This window comes from Anopheles merus, chromosome 3R (genome assembly GCF_017562075.2).
Source record: "Anopheles merus strain MAF chromosome 3R, AmerM5.1, whole genome shotgun sequence".
Taxonomy (NCBI): domain Eukaryota; kingdom Metazoa; phylum Arthropoda; class Insecta; order Diptera; family Culicidae; genus Anopheles; species Anopheles merus.
Genome location: NC_054084.1, coordinates 33,557,319 through 33,578,777, shown reverse-complemented (window position 1 = coordinate 33,578,777; position 21,459 = coordinate 33,557,319). Strand labels below are relative to the sequence as shown.

Sequence of the window (21,459 nt, the reverse complement as noted above, 5' to 3'; positions counted from 1 at the left end):
ATAATAATGCATGCGGGAATGTTTCACTGCCGAATCCTTGACAGCGTCCACACCAAACCGTGAACACGCCGGACGGAAATAGCCCAAGCATGACAACACTACTGGCTGGAATTCTATTCCGTGTCCATATTCCGGTGACGTTCATTATTTAATGCACAGAAATAGCAAACAGGCAGAAGACATTGCATCCAGCCTGCCAGCCCAGGCACTTCTTCTGAAACCTCCTTGATGGGATGCTAAACATCGAGCACTGTTTGTGCTGTCCACTCGCAAGCTGACTGTTGCGGGAGTATCATGCAAGTAGTAGTGCACCGAGCCGAACGTTAATAATACACAATAAACACATTATTATTCAATAATTGTGTGTATGTTTGCACCGTCAGGCTGTCTTCAGCCTTTTCGTAGAACGTGTTTGAACTATGGAGGCACAGCAGGAGCGTTCGAAAAGACAGACAGCTAACTAATAGTGCGGATAATGTCGGCTTTTGAGACTTTGGTGCGTGACAGAGTAAGTTTTTAATGAACTGTGTTGCAAAACGATCCATCTTTAGCTTATTAACTAATATTTCATCCCCCTTTTTTAGGTCTTTTTCATTTCAGGCTTTTAAAAAGATGGCTCCATTTCAATTTACGGAACCTCGTGCACTTGTTTCTCCTCTTGATTGGTTTCGATTTCGACCCCGCGAGATGTGATGGAATGGAGAGAACCACATGCACACAACGCATCTCACAACCACCAACTATATCGTTTAAACTGATCGCTTAACGAGGTTTACATTTCTTTTATTGGCACTCGTCCACTCCGTTCACACACACACACACACACACACACACACACACACACACACACGCCAATATTGCACAGTACGATGGCTCACATGCCGTGCAGAGGAATTTTTCCCAATTTTCGAACCCGTTGCGATATCGATTGGGTAAATTCATTTCGGGCTTTTCCGTTTTTCCTTCTGCTCCCACGCCGAAATGCACTCGACACCACCACACCACGACCAAACACACTAATCTCACGCCAAATTTCGGTAAAAAAACACCATTCCCCCTAGCAAACGTGCCGGCCATTCACAATCATCAGCGGCAGAACGACGTGCTAGTGGACATGTTTGTGTGTGTGGTAGTAACAGTAGTACAGTGGGTTGTTCCAACAGTACGTCGCCATGAGTTTCGGAGCCAAACCTCGTGGAAGAGATGCATTCTGAAATGATTCAATTAAGGGTTTCGATGGCGGTAACGGTCGGTCGTACCGAGCTGGTCCTGTGTCGGATTGAGTGAGGCACTCGGTGGAGGTTTTTTTTTTGCGGTCATATGTGTCACCCGATGGCACCTAAATTTGAGCACTCTACGATACGCCGGTCCGTTCCCGAGAAATATAACGCACCACATTTAAAACACAGACTTCAATTTCGGTGCGTTCTGTCCCGGGGTATGATTTAACGCAGCAGTCACACACTAGAAGACGTCCTGAAGTGCGGTGTCCTTTTTGGGAGCCTTCCCGTATCAACACAACCCGTTCTTCTATGTATACTTTTGCTCCCCACAAATACTCAAACCGCGTGTATCCTTACGCCACCTTCTAATTGAGTTCGAACGGCGCATGGCGTAAGCTATCGCGGTGTTGCGTGACGATACCTCGTGCTAGATCCTGCACCTAACACACATAGGGAAACCACCCATTTCCGGTCAGTCAACGTCTTTATCGGCGCTAAACTGCATCATCATCATCATCACGGCTACCGTCAGCTGGGAACGAGGATCATTACTCTTGTTAATCGTGCCCGCTCGTTCGCTCATCAAGCAACTAACCCATTCCAATACAGTAGCACACATATGCTCCAACCGGCCACAAAGTCTATTGAAACGTGCATTATCGGTAGGTGGAAGGCGACAGCGCGCTTCCATCAAAAGCTGCACCATCATGAAAAGGACAATCGCTTACATGCACGACCATCACCTGCCAGAGTTTGGAGCAACTAGTGCAGTCAATTTACTTCCAACCGTTGGAAGGGTTTTAATGTGCAAACTTGGTATGGGCATGCCAACTTTATAAAATATGAACTACCAGCCACTGAAGGTGTTGTTCCTCCGCAGATGGATGTCGCCTCAAAAAGGTACAAAAAAAGGGGAAATCAAACTTACTCAAGCGCTTAAAAGAACATTTAAAGTAGCAGCGAAACATGTGCAAAATATGGAAAATGCATGTACACACACACACCAAAGCCTCCATGGGCCAGCGCTCCAAAGCCGAAGGTGGCGAGCCTCTGTTTACCTCTAGTAGTGCACAGGCGGTGGCGGCGGTGGTCCAACTTTTACACCCACCAAACCAACCGCCCCCGGTGTGGTGTGTTGGTAAATTTATTACTTCCCCGAGCTCCCGAAACTCAAAGCCACAGGTGAGGTGGTGTGGCCCATTAATGAAAGTTCCCCCCCGTTTTCCTTGGTAATGTGTGGGCTGCATATCCCCTTCCAAGCATATTTCCAACTAAAAGGAGAGTGAGAGTGACATGCATTGAAACAGGGCGTTCAGGGTTGTGGCGCTCGTTTAAGGGGGAACGAACCAGGGCAGAGGCTTAAACTTATTCGGCCCAACCTGTCGAAACTTTACTTTGTCAAAGCAGTCAAGCCGATCCTTCCGATATGTTGCCAATTTTTGTTTCCTTGCCATGCCCGGTACCACCTTTAGACAAGATTATTACATTGTGCATCATCCAGCTAGAGCCTGTTTCATCAAGAAAAAGGAGGAGCAGCGTGAGAAAAAACGAACCTTGCAGTTTTCCCTAAGCCTTTTTCCCGCTTTAAGAGGCTAATTAAGGCTCCACGTCAGATGCTGCTTAAAAGCTGCCTCCCATCTCCGATAGCGCTGTCAACGAGCGTAGAGGTAATAGCGGTGGCTCAGGTATGATAGTACAGGAAACGCTTACGGTGGTTATGCTGCAGGCCACTGAGAACACATCATGAAGGTTAAACACACCGTGCTTAAAGCTCGAGAGTTTTGCGCTCACTTGAGTTGCTTTATATCGTGTCATGTGTGTGTGTGTGGAGATTGCAATTAAAAGCTCCTTGGTGTGTGTGTTTTTAATCTTATTCCAAGTAAGACTTTATGCTACAGATGAATGGTCTGTTTGGTGACAATCTGTGGATATGTACTCCAAGAACTTGTGTAGCTCAAATGCTGTAGCTGCTGCATTTATTATAAATAGATGAGAAAGTCTCACTAAGCGCCTTATAAGTGCGAGTGCTGAGAGCTGGTGGAAGCTGACCCCACAAAAAGCTCAGGCCAAAAAACAGCTGCCAAAGGTATAGATTTCTTCACCGGTTATCTCTCCCTTTTTAATTTATTAAAGCTTCAATTTAAGCCTGGCCTACATCATCTCCGCTCTTGTATGAAAACCCCGTTTGCCGAACGGGCTCGACCACCACCTAACAAAGACAATCGTGTTCCGTTCGAGCTCGACTGCCCGGGGGCAGTAGTCGTGCAGGAGCAACAATTGCACAGAAAACAAGCTTATGAAGGGATTAAAATGGAAAATACCCATCGGCTTAGAAGCCAATTACGGGGTCACACCACACACAGAGACTGGTAAAACTGGGAGAGAAAAACGTGCTTGTGTGTGAGTGTGTATATGTGTTTTTTCGTATTCAGATGAATGAGAGTGGCAAGAACCTCGAGGGGAAATAGACGACAAGACTCTACATACTAGAGGTATGTGTGTCTCTGCCGCTTGCGGAGCTGAACAGCGTGTGTTGGACCCAGCAACAGGTCACTCTTGCCGGTTTGCCTGCAGGGACCATATCCTTAAGCACATATAGCACATATAGCAGAGTGCGTCGTCACAAGTCACCAACCTTCCACCCTCACCGATCTATGTATTGTGTTTGGAGGGTTTGAAGGAACGACACGACTACACGTCGGAATCGGAATCGAAATGTCACCTCTACTGCGCAACGAGTTGGTAGCATAATAATCGGTTCGTCACTCTTCCACTACTACTGCCACCAACACTCCTCCTTGAGCTCCAGAATTTCCCGAGGAGATTCCCTGGAGTAGAGGAGTGTCCTCGGGCCCTCTGCCTACCATTTTCTGCCTTCTCTTCTGGCTCCTTCCAATCGGTCCTGGCGCGTTGTTCGGGGACGGGGGCAAGAGAATCCAAATATAAATACGAGACAGATTAAATTCAATTAGAGCGCATCGCTGCAGAATCGTTGGCACAGATCGTCGGGACTCGGGTGGAGAAATCTCGATGCCGTGTTAGAAAACCGGTCACACACGCTTCTACTGTTTGGCTGTTGTCTCGCCTCCGAGTCCCAACGGTGCAGCCAGTGGGGGTTTTTGAGGTGCCATCGTCGACAATCGACAATGCCTGGACATACACGACCTGGTGTGTATGTGTCTGTGCACACACACTCAATTCTATCCAAACTCTGTCCACTCTCGGACGCTGGAAGGACAACATTGATGGGAAAAGAAGATGTGCTGCCCATATAATCCTCGCGCCATACATACTCCCTCCCTAAAATCCTACCCGCAAAGGATTAACAGGATTTCTACCACCACCACCACCACCACCACCACCACCGCCACCACAAAGGGATTTATCCTTTCGCACAGACACACAGACACTCGTCCTTTGAGCGCGATTCCCGGTGTCATCAGGAGTTTGGGGTTTTAAAATGCGACGTAATGCGCGCTCTTCACATATGCATAAAAGACTTCCCCCGCTCTGGGGTTGATGACGATTGCTGCCTCTCTGAAGTCGGCACGCGAACGCGACACAGGCAGAGAACCCAAAATCCCCATTCACTTTTCCAAGCGTCCACTCAATCGAAAGCCAACACAAAGAACGTACCGGAATATCGTTCGTATTAGCTCAGCGAGGTTTTTATTTATTGTATTGCAACCACTCTGCTTAAAACAATCATTTTGGTTTGGACGTTCATCAGTGGTCGCCGTCTAGACTGCAAGGGGAGATCCGGTACTGTGTGTGTGTGTGTGTGTGTGTGTGTGTGTGTGTGTGTGTGTGTGTGTGTGTGTGTGTGTGTATTTGGAGGGAGATCCCGAGTAAGCCCTAAAGGACCCGGCGGCAAGTGTTATTGCCGTTAATTCCCTCACCTGGGAGATATAAAAATGAATTTTAATGGCCATATTGCAACCATATCCGGGATAAGCGGGAAGACCTGTGTTCGTCGTCTAGTTCCTTCACACAAACACACACACACACACACACGTTTCAACGATATGCTAAAGCCTTCGGGGTTTTTTTTTTTTTGTCCATTCCAGGCTGCCTCATGTCCATCTTTGTCTTTGTCTGAAGTTGAAAACTTCCCACTCTCTAAGAATTATCACCTCTTGTTGCGAAAATCGGCGCCGAGGGTACACTTGGCAAACGCTGGCACCATACTCCACCGAAATACCCACTTGACGCTCGTGAAGCGAAGGAAATAATTGCACGATTATGACACCAGAAGCCATGCCATGGGGCAGGGAAGGATCCCGTTGCGCCTTTGGCCGTCCGTCCAGGCGTCGGGAAGATGGTGCAGAAACACACTGTTCTAAGTTGCTGCTCATTTTCTTCGGCATTATCGGCACCCTGCCCCAAGCCTTTTTTTGCTTTTTGCCGGGATAATTTGGGGCAGTAATTTCTACTTTCGTATCGTGCACACTTGCCCCGACTCTAAACCGTAATGGCTTCATTTTGGTCTCGTTGCTCCCGATTGCCCGCTGGCTAGTTCTTCTTCCGAAGGGGGTTTTCGGTTAATGGTTTTGTGTGGAAAGGGGATCCTCTATCGCACCAGAGCTCCTGTCGCTGTTGTTGTGCTGTTGTGCTATTTAAACCCCTTCAGAATTGCCTGCATCAAAATGGGAGAAGAAGCGGAACTGGGTTTGGGTTGCCTTTCTCGAGGTTCGACTGATGCTGGTCGGAGAGGTTCGATAAAGGCTCACGCCACACCCGGCTGCTGCACGATATCGTTGGGTAGTTCGGACGAGGTTGAAGAAGCTGTTTAGAAGTTTAAATAAATTCCACATGTGTGGCGCACACACACAATCTCTTCCCTTTCCTCAAAAGGAGCGCACACACCGATCGTCGGTCATGGTGTCTGATTTCAGTAGCGTTTCAGTAGCTGTGGTCCCACTTCAAAACAGCCCTGCCAGCTGGCCGGCCATAGATAAGGGGAACGACGCTAGCAACAGCAAAAAAAAAGGAATGCTGCCGCAATGCTGCAAATTATGGGAAAGGTTCCCTCAAGCACCAACCAAGGACGGCTTCGGGAATCGATGAAGCCTTTAAGCAAATTACCACCGGCTCAAAACTGGCAACTGGGCCAGCATTTTAACCGATTTTATGTGCAAAAGAATCTCCAACGGTTAGTGTGTGGGGGAGATGGGTTTAGTACGCTCTGAAGAAGCTGTAGCAAAGTTTCAAAAGCTTTTCCAACACCACACCAGAGAAGAACGATAAGGAGAAAAGGATGGTTTGCTTCTCTGGTTGTGTGTGTGTGTATTTCTTCATCGTTTGCCTTATCTAACCTACCCCGAAAATAAACTACAGTGCGTTTTCGGTGTGTATCAACGGCGCTTAACTTAACATTTTCAACATTTCCAACAGAGTACGCGCCAACCTTCATTAGAAAGTTCAAACATGAATACACAGCATCGTCGCCTTGATGAGGATGATGATGGCTGCAGCTGAACAGATTGTGCCCCTCCACCAGCTGTAGAGCAATGGCGGAAGAAATGGGGCGAGATCACGCTAAAGAAGAGACGCCCCGATTGCACACATTCACCGGTGATGGTTGCAACCGGCGCGGCAATGTGCTGATAAAATTAGAACATAATCGTTTTTCAACAGCTAAATTTATCGCAAATTACTCTTCAATCTTTGCACCGCGCGCGCCTGGCGCTGTGCAACCGGGCGTACGTGTGAGGCACGGTTGAGTGGCGAAGCGCCTGGCTGTATGCAACCGGCGTAGCGCTAGCATACGGAAGGAAGTGGCACACTGGGTGCGAGTTGTTGAGTGATGTGGGAAGATTTAGAAATGTTGGATAATTTTTTCATGAAATTTATTAGTTTCATTTTCAGCATTTTTCAATGAGAAATTTTTTTTTTTCTACCTATGAAAAAAATAGTTGAAGTTATGCATCAAAACGATTAAATAGGAACATCATAAACCAAATAAATGAGATGCCAAAAAGCGAGTTAGCACAACCAGATGTTGATACCATCAAAAAACGGTGGCCGCTAAAGATGCTCAAAAAGCCCGATAAAAGCCGAAGGAAGCACACCTGAGTTTTGAAGCGGTATCATCACAATCTAAAGCATCGCATACCTATCTTAATCCCTGCTCGCAGCCCATCCTTCACCGAAGAAAAGCGAGCGTTCACAGCAGTCGTTTGCCGCCCCCGTGTCGCTGCACACGGCGAAAAGAGAACCAGCGGTGACAGCAGAGAGAGAGGTTAGAAAAAAGGAAGCTAAAACCGTACCTTTTAACTACCAAGGCACAAGAGCTGATGCTGCAGCAGCTTCGGTGTGCTTCGGTAGCAAATTTGTCGCATTCAAGCAAGTCGGTATTCAAATGAATCTTTGAACTGCTCACATCCGGGAAGGAGTGGGATTGCATGGTGGTGGCACAAAATATAGTGCCAGCAGTGTTTTACCCCAAACCATCATCTCCACTTCTTTTTCAGCAATTGATGAACCAAAGGTATGTGTGTGTGTGTATGTGTGTTGGCTATATACACTCACACAAAGGAAGAGCCCAGGCACTGGAGGAGAGTTAATGAAAATGCATTTAGGTGTCATTCATCTTATCCACTTCCTCGTTTACCGAGCGCGCAGTTGGTTGGTTCGTTTTTTGCTGGTCCAGAAACTCAAACACGACTCGAGCACTTATTCATGCCGCACAGCACTGCCGGTTCCAACACACTCCCGACACTTTCGGAGGATGATTTTTATCCATTTTCGCTTCAGCACACATACACGGAAACACTGTTTCCTTTCAATCATCCCTTCCAGGCGATTGGTTTCGTAGCGAAAGCGGGTGTGTAAATGAGCTTTTTTTTTGCAAAATGAAAGACTAAAACATGCCAACGCTCTGCAGTGGTCATTTCTTTGGTGCCTGTGCCCCTTTGTGAGCTGAGAAATGATGGCATTTATCGGTGCTGACTGGCCTTTTGTTTTTTTTTTTTTTGGTGAGCTGGACAGGTTCCAAAAAGTATTTAATGTTTGGTTTACTTGTTTGAGAGCATGAGTATCTTAAGTTTTGATGAATATTTGAGAGTTTCTAGCTGGTTAGATTTAGCAGAAAATATATCAAAATTCCCCGCCTAAAAGTATGCAAAACTCATACTGCACTGATTGGGCCGAGTATCCACGATTTTTTTATATTGTTTTTTTAAATTAATAAAAATTCGCATACAATTAATCTTCTTTCTTCAGCCAAGTTGTATAAAAATACCACATCTGTAGAATTATACTATGTAAAACTTCCGGGCGTCCCTACGACATTACTTAATGGTTATATTTGAAATGGTAAAATACCATTCATACCGAAAACCCACACACGATGCATCAAAACAAGAGCGTCCCATGGAAAGCAATTAATTTTCAGCTCTGTGTGCCAGCCATCGGAGCCACACATAAACACACGCTTCATGGTTGGTTCGTACTGAAACAGGTCGTAATGTCCAGAGAGACTCCACAACGCGTATCCTTGAAACACATTCTCAACCCATCTGTCCGTTTCGTACAGCCAACAGCCAGCTGGCAGTGGATTATCACAAACACACCCTCTTTTCAGTCCGGGACGCGATCCAGCACACGATCGGTCAAACAAACGCTCTGTGCAGCGAGCATCCTGTCGCCCCTCTTCCCTGGTGTAATCGAACATCGGAAGGCAGCGACTGATTATGAGTTTAAACGATTATGATTATGTAAATTGAAAATAATAGATCGATTAAAGTTTAATTTCCACACAGCTTCGATCAATTTTATAGTTTGTTGCACGCTGGACAACCATGCCGCCACACCTTCCGGAACAGCAGAGCATGCAAAATCACTACCGGTCGTGTTGATGCGGATGATGATGATGATGATGGAGGCGTTGTGTGTATGTGTCACCGCGGATCACGAACGCTTCTCCAGCCCTCGGGGTGCGCTGTGTTGGTGCAACACCCGTCCGTTGCTAATTACTTAATTCGTTTTCATGACGGTGTGGAGAGAGAATGAGGGTTTAGACATAATAGGACAACCCTCCCACGCGATGACCACTCTTGTCAGTGTGGGATTTTGTAGCTTTTGTTTTGCTTTTTTTAATTTTTTGTGATTGAAAAACAATTAAAGGCAGATTTGTCGGTCGTTGCAAGCGATTTAGCACACGATTAACAACTATTTTCACGATGCCGATAGTATCTGTTTTATCATAAGCTAAATACTAATTAAAAAAGCTTATTTACGCTTAAAGATACTACAAAAGTTTAAAACAATCTTTGTAAATAGTTTAAAAACGCTTTATAGACCTCTTTCTGATGTTTGTTAGCTGTGTTATGGCAAGCAGATTACATACACACCAAATTATGCTAATACGCCTCAAGTTATGCTATCCGCACATTACTCGCCTTTCGAAGTTTGCCGTAGAAAAACGGAACGTTTCGCTGTCTATTCCCACAAAGCTCAGAAACGTAGCTTCGCCTAACAAAAGCCTATCGACCCCGGAGAAAGAAACTTTGTCGGCATCTGTTCGGTTAAAAAAATAAAAAATAAATGATACCAAACCTAAAAGTAGATGCCTGGCTGGTGAAATGAGTGAAATGAGTTTCACATCCGGTTTCTCAAGCTGTCCGTTTTTAGAGATTGTGAGTGGGGCAATTTTAAACTTTTGTGGAATGGAAAATTCGCCATCGAACATCGAACAGAAAATGGAAAATACTCCGTGTCGCTACATTACACACACAGCCACACACGCATCAAACTCACCCCCAGCAGAAGTGATGATGGTGAAAAGCTTTTCCCAAATGACGCACCAAGGGGCGGGAAAGGATGGTTCATCGTTTTGCAAATTTCCGTCCTTTCTCATGATGCCTTGAATGTGTCTTTGATGAACCATTTCCCAACAAACAAGCAAGAAAACGGGGGGGGAGAGAAAGAAACCGGTAATGCAAAAGGTGCCAATACTCCCGCCCAGCAAGTATGTATCTCGAGTTTGTCGAGCTTGTGCCGTTTGCTGCAAAACGCAAACGGATACGCCATTCAATACGCAAAGTCGTACCAGAAAACCAGTGCACGGAAGTTGATGTGCTGATCCAGCAGTGTAGCGTAGTGTAAAGGAAGTGAAAATCAGTGCTTTTTCCTAGATTAAAGAACCGTCGCTAGGGGTGGGCGCGAATATGAGACTGGATGTGTATTAATATAAAATTACGGTGATTTGAAGGATCAACTTAAGGGGCTGCTGAAGCTTGCATGCAGGTAGTAGCAACGCTCTTCCACAGCTTCACCGTGTCGTTTCTGTCGAACCTAAGTGAATCCTCCGTCGATGTGGGCCAGCACAAACAAAGAAAATCGATAAAGGAAAAAAAGGGAAAAATCTAGTTTCTTTTTTTTTCTTGTCAGCCCCACAGCGTTCGAGCAGCATCGGCGCGCACATCATTGGAAAACCAGCTGCAGAAAGGAAATATGATGCCCCGTACATTCAAAAACACTCGCACTGCTTCATTCACTGCCTTTTCGGTCGGGAGATTTGGGGTGGCAGTGGTTGTGGTGGTGGGTAAATGATTTGGCAGGGATTTTCATTTTGCTTTCATCAATGCTCGACATCGAACCTCATCCACGCTGCTGCTGAACCTTTCCTTGCTGAAGTTGATGTGAGGCGAGCGAACCATGTTTTCCGGACGCGCACTTACACGAGCTTCACGTGTAAGTATGTGGCTGCATTCAAATGACTGTTGTTTTTTTTTTTTTTTTGATCCCAACCTTCTCTCCGCTTTTGACTACAGTCATCGATGTGCTTTGATTATTGAGAAACTCCAGAAGCACTTCCCGGGAACCGACCAAATTACTCTCTGATGCTGGGGAACGAAGTGATGCTTCCGCTGCTCCGAACAGGATCAAATCATCATCAACCACCCACCGTGGCGCGGCTGTTGGAAAGAATTTTTCCAGCACGCTAGCCAAAAATCGCAAGTCAACAGGACGGGTGTTGGAATAAATGAGTGTTGAGCATTTTTTTTTCGTTCCCATCAACCGTACACTATATCTCGCTTAGCAAGGTTTCAAGAGCGGAAAGGGCCCGGATTTCCGGTGTGTGGTGGTCGCGTGAAGCACTCTGTGGAGTTGATTTTTTTTTTTTGGTTGGGATAAAGTGAAACGAGCTGCGCTTTGGTGGTGTATCAGTCGGTGTTGTAATATTCGTTCGGCAACGTTCGTTTTTTTTTTCGGTCGTCTGCCAGCAGTCGGTGGAGTGATTGAGACGTCGAAAGCATGACACGCTATCGGACAAACTTTTCAATATTTGCTGTTTAATAATGATGTGAGCAAGTTGTTTCGATTTTCCTTTTTTTTTGCTCCAGAGCCTTCACTTGCACAGAAGTAGTCATTCCTGGGAGGAGGTTTGGTGCATGTGAACGCGCTATGAGGGAAGTGTACCGATGGAATGGATCAAGCATATCCTGGTTTGAGGCCAACCATCACTTCAGGGACACATTTTGGTGAAACCATTCAACATACTTTGTTGGATAGTTTGTTTTGTTTCAATATACCTTCCACAATGGGTTTTGTTGGGTGAAGTTGTTAAATCGAAAGACTTTGCCCACAAATCCAACGAAAACTGTTGCGACGGGTGGCATGGGGCACGGTATGCGTTCGTGTATGATTGGGGTAAAGTTTTTCATTCGAGAAAATATAACAATTTGATGACACACCCATACCATCCACCAAGGCTAAAGCTGTCGTCAAATGGGAAAGCCGTTTTGTTGACAGCTGCTGCTACCACATGGTGCCACTACAAAACCAGGGGAGTACTAGTGCACCCCATGGATTGTGTTGAGGTCCACCAGACAAAACAAAAATCAATATCCATGAATTATTGAAAGCTCCCAACCCAACGACAAGGCATCATCAGCAGCGTGTGTCAATCCTTTCGGCTCACCGCCGTGGTTGGCAGGGATTTAGCCGTGATTTAGTCGCGAGTCGCGCTTTTCACACGCAAAAAAGCAACCTAACTCATCGAGGGCTTTGGTGCGCTTGGACACCTTCAAAAGATGATTACTTGCCGCGTGTCAAAGAAGGAAAAAAACGGCTCACAAAGAAAGGGGTTTTGGCGCGGAACGATCACGCTTTTGATGTGTGTGTGCCGCTGGGGTTGCAAGCAAAAATGGAGAGTTTCTAAAGAATTCTTCACATGACTGCACGTCACCAGGAGCAAGCTCGAAGAAGCTTTGTTCGGTGCTGGTATGATCAGGCGTTGAGGCATTCATTAGCATGGCTGGTAGTCTTTACTCTTCCCCTCAGAGTTCACGCTGTGTCTTGTTTCAGTCCTTTTTTTTAGATATATCAACCGCAAATGTATGCAATACGGCATTTTTGGACCGTTTCTCCTGAATAAAAAAACCTTTTATGGTTTTTTTGTTACATCCTATTTATAGCTAGTTTTTTGTGAAAGAAGATAAGTAAAAATATAGTTTAAACTTGTTGTCAGGTATGAAAGTCCTACGTTTTGTGTTAAACAGCAATATTAAACACTATTTGTAGTGCATATTGCATACTTTCAGGAGTGCTACAGCAAGTTTGCCTAAATTAAGGCGCAGACATAGCCCAACCGTGTGTTCAATCATTTTCGATCTTTTTTCAGGCTTGTCATGCTATAATATGTCTCAATGCACGGTCACGTTATAGGCAAGCTCGCCCATGCTTAGTCATAGCTACTAACAGTGTTCTTGCTAGCTAAATATTTGTGAAAATAAGCAGACGTTGAGGTATCTATTAGCATCGCTTTATACTCCTACCCCTTTTCTATGTTGTACACATTCATTCAAATATCTATATTTCTCGATAATTAATTAAATAGAAACATATTTAATTAAATAGAAAACGCAAGCTGAGAATACAAACGTAGTACTAAACACATTTTGTAACAACTGTTGCATACTTTTGGGAGTATTTCATCTTGTTTGCCTGCATTTGGGCGCTCAAGAATCATACGATGTCACGTTACATCGGATTTAATAAAATATTACGAACAAATCGTAAAACACTGACGGTTTCCCTCTTGCCCCTACTGACGAGTTTACAGACCTTTTTTTTTTTGCATTTCATTTTGCGATGTTGATAGCTTTCTACACTCTCGCTTCCGTTGTACTTGCATCAATCATGTGGCTCACATCCATCCACTGCTGCTGCTGCTTACAAGTACGTGCCTGACAGTGATGGAGCGAAGTGACTTTCTATGTTTTTGTGGAGCGCTTTTTTCCTATTCTCTCTCTCTCTCTCTCTCATCACAATTGATTTGTCTGACCGTTGGTCCGCTTGTTCTATGCGCCAAATGCTCGCTAAAAAGTGATGAGAATGACACGAATTTAACAACTAGAAAAAAAACCCAGGTTCGTCAACTCCATCGTTACTTCATCGGCACACAAGGCTACATTGCACGTTCCTTCTCCCATTTTATCGGGCAAGGTAAAACACGACCATGCGATTTGGCAGCTCCTCGTTGATAGCTGCTCGGCAAAGCGGACAGATAAGCGCAGAGCCGTTGAATAGTGCACACCACACTCGTCCAATTCATCCATCCAGCACTTGACAGTGTCATCATCACCACACACACACACACACACACATTCCGTGTTTCCCCTCCCCCTCCACGATGTTTCTCGACCATATAAGCCGAGTTTTTCTACTCCCGTTGTGTGCTTTTGCTACATAAATGTTTAAAGAAGCTCTCATTCTGCTTTACAACAGTGCAGCAAACGGTGGTCGTAGTAAAAGATTTGTTTGACTGACTTGGTGCACTTCCCCCCGTACACTATCAACGCTGTGATAAGCTAGATATTACTGCCCCGTGTTCGCGCCGATGGTAGAACAAACGGTGCTGATGATATTTCGCAACCAGCTAGCTGGCAGAGAGCGCGCGTAAGCCTCACTGCGGCATTGCAGTTTACAATGAACCGATGATGTAAAGCTCTCGCTCTTGTGTTTTTGTGTCGGATTTAGAAGCTCTGGTTAAAGCTGTGACGAGTGCTTAGGTGCAGCAATGGTTGTGTGGTCAGCAACACACCATAGAGGGACGACGACATTGGGACGCACCACAGGACGCCACAAAAAGACTTTGGCTTTGACGTACGCAAATACCCGACACACAAACGAATACACGGAGGTTTACACTGAACGAATAATCATCCAAACCGATGGTGGCCGCATGGGAAAGAAACACAAACAAGACGCACTTTGGACTGGTCGGCAGTACATAGAACACATTTTTTGTTGATGTTTAACAAATCTCACGGGATGAATGAAATCGACGGCGATTTTGAGCAGCGATTTGATAGTGGCAGGGGCTCGATGTTCTGCATCTGTGTGTGCGGGCTGCTAAAACATGTAAATGTAAATAGGCAAACTCTACTTACCCCGACGAGCGTCTTGATGTTGTGCAGCGCGTCCTGCGCCTTGAGCGCAGCCTTGCGCGTGTAAAACGTCACAAAACAGCACCCTGTGGAAGAGGTAGAGAGACGGAAACAGAGAAGCACGATAAAGCAACGAAAACACACATTGGCACAACATTGGTACGGATTGGAGCACAGGTAGAAACGAGCGCGTAAATTTTGTTTTTTTCTCTCTGTAAATTTGTTTTCTTTTAGAGATAGAAGCCATTGGCACACAATTGACAGGGGATGTAGAGCACATTGCATATGGGGAGGTAATGGATTGAGGGAGCGCAGACAAAAACACAATAAAACATATCGGTCAGATTGTATATGTTTAAATGCCTTGTTTTTTTTTTCAATCGAGAGCAGGATAGGATAGAAGACGCACTGTCAGTGTTTATGAGTTGATATATATATACAAACAGTAACATTGTTTCTTTATTTTAATGTACAAAATGAACACATTGAAACCCTTTTGGGAAAGCGGCTCCCAACGTTTTAGGCATAGGACGGAGCGCAACGCAACAACAGTATGTACAGCGTAGTAAAATTCCACCATCGGCTTCACATACGGAGAAGCCAAAGAGGCGAGCGCACACACACGTGGCAAAATACAAACACAGTACATTGGAACATGTAAAATTATCACTAAAAGAGAATAAGAAAACCCACGCAAAAAAAAACAAGAACAAACGTAACATATAACACAGCGGTATCGAACTTTTTTTTTTTGGTGTTGGTGGACGCAACGGATTAACTTTAACGCTCGTTAAAAAAAATAAGGTGATTTACGAAAACAGGCGACGAACCCATAAACACATCGGCACAGCAGCAGCAGCAGCAGCAGCAGCAGCAGCAGCAGCAACAGCACAAGCAGCGTGAACACGTTGGCGCGGCTTACTCTTCTCCTTTGGTTGCAGATTTACGTTTTCACGCCAGCACGAAATAATACAACTAATAATAATGATTGCGCTCTAAAGGAGTATCATTCTGCAACAGCTAATACCTCCCTTAATGTCAGCGTGATTGGATTTCTAACGGAATATGGATGTGTATCCCTTTTGTCAAGCATCCTCCCCCATTTTTTCCCCTGATTCCATTTCGCGTGGGGATTACTACCCCAAAGCCTGACTGACCCCCAAGGAAGACTGAGCGGGAACCCCAAAATCATCCAAAAGCTTCAAGAAAAATGACCTTCCGGTCTTTTCGCTTTCCTTCATCATCTTTTAGCTCGCAAAAAAAAAGAACTCACCCCAATACTCCCAACAAAAGAGGCCACCCTTAGTGCGCGATCCAGTGACAACCGGATCAAGCGGACGGATTTACGCCATCGTCCACTCCCACCGCCCGCCCGGTGGACCGGATATTAAAAAGATTCAATCGCAGCAGACACAAGGACACACGCGGACAGCGGTTCGCGGAAGCGCTTTGACTTAAAATGAACCTCTCCCTGATGGCGGGGAAACCCCGGGCCGAGGCGACCGGGTTTTGTGTTGGCCGCCTTTGTGTAAAGCTGTCACGCTGTGCGGACGAGTCGTCAGGAGGCAAAAAAAAAACGCGGGAGACAAAGTCAACCCAAACCCACACTGCCGCTACTACTCTCATCCTCTTCACACGGGACCGGAAGTATTTTACTTGGCTTGGTAGAACCCCCCGGGTACATGAGAGAGGTGAGAGAGAGAGAGAGAGAGAGAGAGAGAGAGAGAAAGAGAAAAATGCGTCAGAATCAGCAGGCCCGGCTATTATACGGAATTTTGTTGATCGAACGGAACGGATTCCACCAACGCCGGTAGCCCCTGCGGCGATGTGTCGTCCGCTCGACGTCAATGTTGATGAATTTTGAAATTATATATGGATGCTATGCGCAGCGCCGTGCCGCCGCATCGTGCCGTGGCCTGGTGCTGGCATTCGCGGAAGGAACCGATTCGAGCGAAAGCTCATTCGTTTGATCCGCTTGATTTGAAAAAAAGAGAGCGATAACATGTAGCTTAAAAAATCACAAACGACAACAGAAGAGAGCTTTATCTCTTTGAAGATTTTATTTATATAACTGCCATATGAGTACATTTGAAAATTTGATATTTTTTTCACAGAAAAAGAGTTTTTTTTCATGAGAATATGTCTTCATTCTGTATGATTTAATATAAATATGAACGAACTAGTGATGCGAAATGAATGGTTTATTGGACACAAAACGCCTGAAGGTATGCTTCTCGCGAAACAAAGCGTGTATATTAAGCATTGTAGCAGGTACAGAAGGCGCATCAAACTAAAACTTAATTGTTTCAGTTTTTGGAAAATGAAAAAAAAACGAGTTCAATGGAAGTTTAGCCATATGATGTTTTATTTTATGTATTTATAATATTATGGAAAGATAAAAATACGTTTTTGACCAATTTTTAGTAAAAATTCAAGTTCAACTAATATAAGGCGACACAACACCTGACGTCATGCGCCTGAAGTTATGCTTATCGCAAAAGAAAGTTTAGTTGTTAAGAGTTTTACTTTACCCACAAGACAGAAGAATCGCAAAAAAATGAAACAACATAACAAGAAAATGAAAAATATTGAATTAGTTATGGAATCGAGTGGTGGAGAACGTTCTGTTTTCAAAAGGCTTCTTTGAGGTAAAACGCCCTAAGTTATGCTTTTTGCGATACAAATCTTGTGTATTAAGATATTTTGTATAGAAAGAAGGCTTAACAAATTAACACCAAGTGATTCTTACGTTTTTGTACGATTTAACTTCGGTCCATTTGAGGTTCCTGATTATGTCAAATAAAAAAGTAGATACCCTTAACACTTTAAGCGCCGTGTCATATAAATTCGCATGACGGTTTTGCTCACCGTTCAGCTTTGCATCTGGCGCTCAGTGATTCTCTTGAGAACGAATGAGGTAGGAAAGAGAGAACGAGAACGACATGTGCTACGCCGCTTATCGCAATGAAACAAAAGAGTGATAACAATGGTACGAGAAACTGTCGCTCTCATCGCTCTCTTGCCATGCGCTACGTGCTCACTCAAAAACTGTGACGTCAGGCCGGCAGTCAAAGTGTTAACGTGTATTCCGTGCTTGATGGCTTCATTTCTTCACCATACTTCCCCTGCCAGAGATCAAACCCACTGCCCACCTCGTCGACCATAAGCAATATCTGGTTAACGAAGAGCAAATAGCTTAAAAAAACGATATCGTAAACAGTACACTTTCCACCCAATTTGTATGTACAGTAGTGTGGGCGATTTGTTTTCATGGGCGAGAGTATGTTCATCGCTTTATCTGTATACACTTAGCAACAGAGAGCAGATACCTGCATCGATCGATTGGTCAGTCGAGAGAGGGTAGAAAAGATAGAAGATAGTAGTGGGTTGTTAAAAGAATTCGAGATGAAAATTGTCCACCAAGCAACCAGCACCAGCAACAAAGGACAAAACAAACACACACACACTCCTCAACCCATTTTGGATGTGTGTACACAACATAGCACAACACACAACTAACGGTACGGTTGCAGAGCATTCCTTCTTATCGGAAGGATTTAGTTGCAATCAGCAGTAGGAAAGCTCGTTCCAATTCCATCGTTTAATTCACTTTGCCCCATTACACGCACGTCTGATACACGCAATTCTTCCCAAAAGCGACAGCGGGGGAATGTAAGGGAGGAACCTTTCTAGTTGACCATCGTCCACAGAGCGCACATTACCGCGAGGTTCGGAGTTCCATGTACGCAAACCGTCACGGAGCTGATAAAGAAGCAAACGTGTAACAGCAGCTTACGATAACGATGAGTTACGACGAAATCGGTCACATCGGTCTCAATCCGTCTCGAGAGGCGCACGGGCACAAGGGCACCAGCAAAATCACCAGTGGACAGGCCTTTAATGCTTTGAGTGGTTCCAGTTCTCGCATTTCCCCCTCCGCTATCTTCAGTTCAGTCTGTGGGGTTTTCGATACGGAACAGATCGGAAACAATCACCATCATCGGTCGTCGGTGCGGCCAACAACAGGGATTGAACACAAACCATCTCCTCCCTCTGGAAGCCTTTCCTCCCAAAGGTAGGATGAGTTCTAATGAAAATGAGCAGAGTGGTTCCGATCGATTGTTTTTCCCCCGCCTTTTCCCCCGCACGTTGTCAGTTCACAGATTCGGGCTGCAAAGGGATGTGTATCGATATCGTTTACGAGGGACGTTGTCATACGACGAGCTGCTTCGTTTTCTATTGATTATCTTCCAACGACCGAAAACATCACCACCAACGCCACCGCCCGCAACAACCAGTACAACGAGTGTTGCGGATTTAACGTGTGCGTGTTTCGTGTGGGCCCACTTCTGGACTACGTACGCAGCAATCGTGTCTTGGGTTAAGACGACCCGCTCACTGCCCAGAACGAAACCTAATTAAGTAACTAATCTTCGGCTTGGAGACGGAGCTGGGGTTTGTATCCTTTACCTCCACCAGGAACCAGGACCAGGACCATCACCAGCACCAGAAGAAGGACTGGTTGGTCATCAACCGCAATGGTCACTCCCTGTTTGAAAGTCCATTTCACTCCAGCGCGCGCTCTCTCTCTCTCTCTCTCTCCCTGGCTACGCGCGTGTAACCACCGGAGGCGTCCAATGTTTGATTTCTCCTCATCACAATCTTATCCGTTTCTTCCCCAAGCAAGGGGCGAGAGGAGTGGTGTTTCTTATACCCCATCCAATCCAGACAATGACCACCGTGTGTGTGTGTGGGAGGCGGAACGGGGTTTCTCCATACAAATAGTGATCATCGGTATCGCCTTCTCGAATCGATTCGTTGCTGAAGCTGAAGGCTCTTGGGTACGAGTCTTTGTTTTCCATTCCTACACACACACACACTCCCTCAAGGGAGTGGCATGTGGGGTGGTGGTAAGTAAAAGTAGCACCCAAGCTAGACTCGTTTTGTGTGTTTGGCTTTGGTTTTAGTTTAGTTCGTTTGGTTTGAGATTTTGTGGTCTAGCAGGGAAATGGATTCTTCCCCCATTCTTCATGCATCTCTCGTTCTCTCTGGTATGGTTAGCCACACGGTACGATACACTTTCAAGATGACGCAACTTTCCTGGATCGGGTATCCTTGGTCCAAACAGGATAAGCGAAACACACGCCTTGGCAGAACGATTCCGAGCACGGCAAGCGGTTAGGATTTTGGTGTTGATGTTCAATTTCTTGGAAAGATGTTTGTTTAATTGTAATTTCAGTTCAGTTTAATTTGCAACCGGCGGGGAGGTTTTGTGTGTGTTGATCCATAAAAGCATCTTCCATGTGAGAGAAAACAAAAAAACAACAATCCACTAGAAACGAGTGAATTGCTCTTTCAATTTCTCCCAAACACCAAGAAATTGATCCCCAGAAGCATTGGGAAAGGTAAAGAAAAGCTAACTTTCAAACTTGAAATTTTCAAACCCCTCCCCGGAAGGCCTTCAGACGTCAGACGAAAGAAGAAGAAAAAAAAAACTTTATTTACCCTAGAACAAAACAAGATAAAATTCCATATTTCCATCACCCTTGCCAAAACTCTCCTGCCGAGAACGAGGAGCCACGAGGTATAATCAATGATGGAGCAGTGAAGAGTTGGTGTTGATTTTTAGACAGTAAAAACCAGTGCGTCCGAAATGAATTGATTTCGATCGGCAAACACCGGCAGGAGGCCTCCCAAAATGTTGGCAGAAGCAAACCCCCTTATTGCCCGCCCAGGCTGGTAGCTGTGGCCTGGGATCCGGTCTCGTTCGATGGGCTGTTGACTCGACCAACATTTCCAATCAGGATTATTATTGATTGAATACGAGCAAGCAATCGCCCATCAATTATGCAGGAATCCGAGGAAGTTGTACGCAAAATGTAAATATATTCAAACCAAATGCTGCTGATGCTACTGCAGCTTTGAACGCACCTGAACCATTGACAAAATGTACTGAGTTCTGAGTGAACGCAGAAAAAAACCCGCCAATATCTTTGAACTTTATCGGTAGGGGGATTGATTTTAATGGCTGCTCAGCAAAACCTTCGGGACGACGACTTCGTTCCTCTACCCCGAATGGTGCTTTAATAAAACAACTCTGGTTGGGAAAATTACCTTCGCTTTGTCATTATTCTTGCAGGTCCTTCGTCTTCAGGCCGCACATTGCCGGGCACGAATAAAGGAAACGAAGACCTCCTCTTGGGGTCATTTAAGGCCGGCGCGGGAAATACAATTGCACCTCCCGCGTTCTTGTTTCGAAGTTTCGGGCCGATGATGTAACTTCCGTTTCGCCAAGGCAAATTATAGGTTCTTCATCATTACCAGAACCGTTGCCTCCTCTCCCTCTTGTGTAGCTTGTAGCATGCTTGTTGTCAGCCTTTACTAAATAACTTATGAATTTCGCCATCACGACGAACATCGCCGCTGCATCGTCGACGTCTTCTATGTAGGGTGTGTCTTTGTGTCTTGGGTGAGCAAGGAAGGCATTCACAGCTGGACGACTTATACATCGGTGTGTTTGTGTTTGTGTGCAGTGCCTTTGTGGCCGGGAAAAGGGCTTGAAATTGACGTGCAACCACAATTGCATTGCATCGTTCGGTTGGAAATGCGCAAAACTTGCGGACCTTTCGATTGGAACCTTAGCAGCACACATGGCACCACAGTTGCAGGGCGTTTCGGTGGGTCCCGATATTACAGCTGCAGTGTGTTGGCAAGAGCTACAAAAACATACGTCAATATGTTTGAATTATTAAACACCGTCTTACGCCGTACTTGCGCTGGCGCTGGTGCTTTTGCTCCAGCTCTCTCTGAGCCCCAGCCGAAAGCGAACCACCCGAGCC

At 45.4% G+C, this 21,459-nt stretch overlaps 1 protein-coding gene across 14 annotated transcripts in view; it reads right to left on the bottom strand.

The window, feature by feature from the left end:
• LOC121597432 (CUGBP Elav-like family member 2) overlaps window positions 1-21,459 on the bottom strand; it is a 284,267-nt gene that overhangs the window by 101,526 nt on the left and 161,282 nt on the right. For all 14 annotated transcript variants that reach the window (XM_041923184.1, XM_041923183.1, XM_041923171.1 and 11 more), the window contains one exon: window positions 14,624-14,706. In XM_041923184.1, the coding sequence (XP_041779118.1) occupies window positions 14,624-14,706 (83 nt within the window). The remainder of the gene's footprint in view (window positions 1-14,623; window positions 14,707-21,459) is intronic.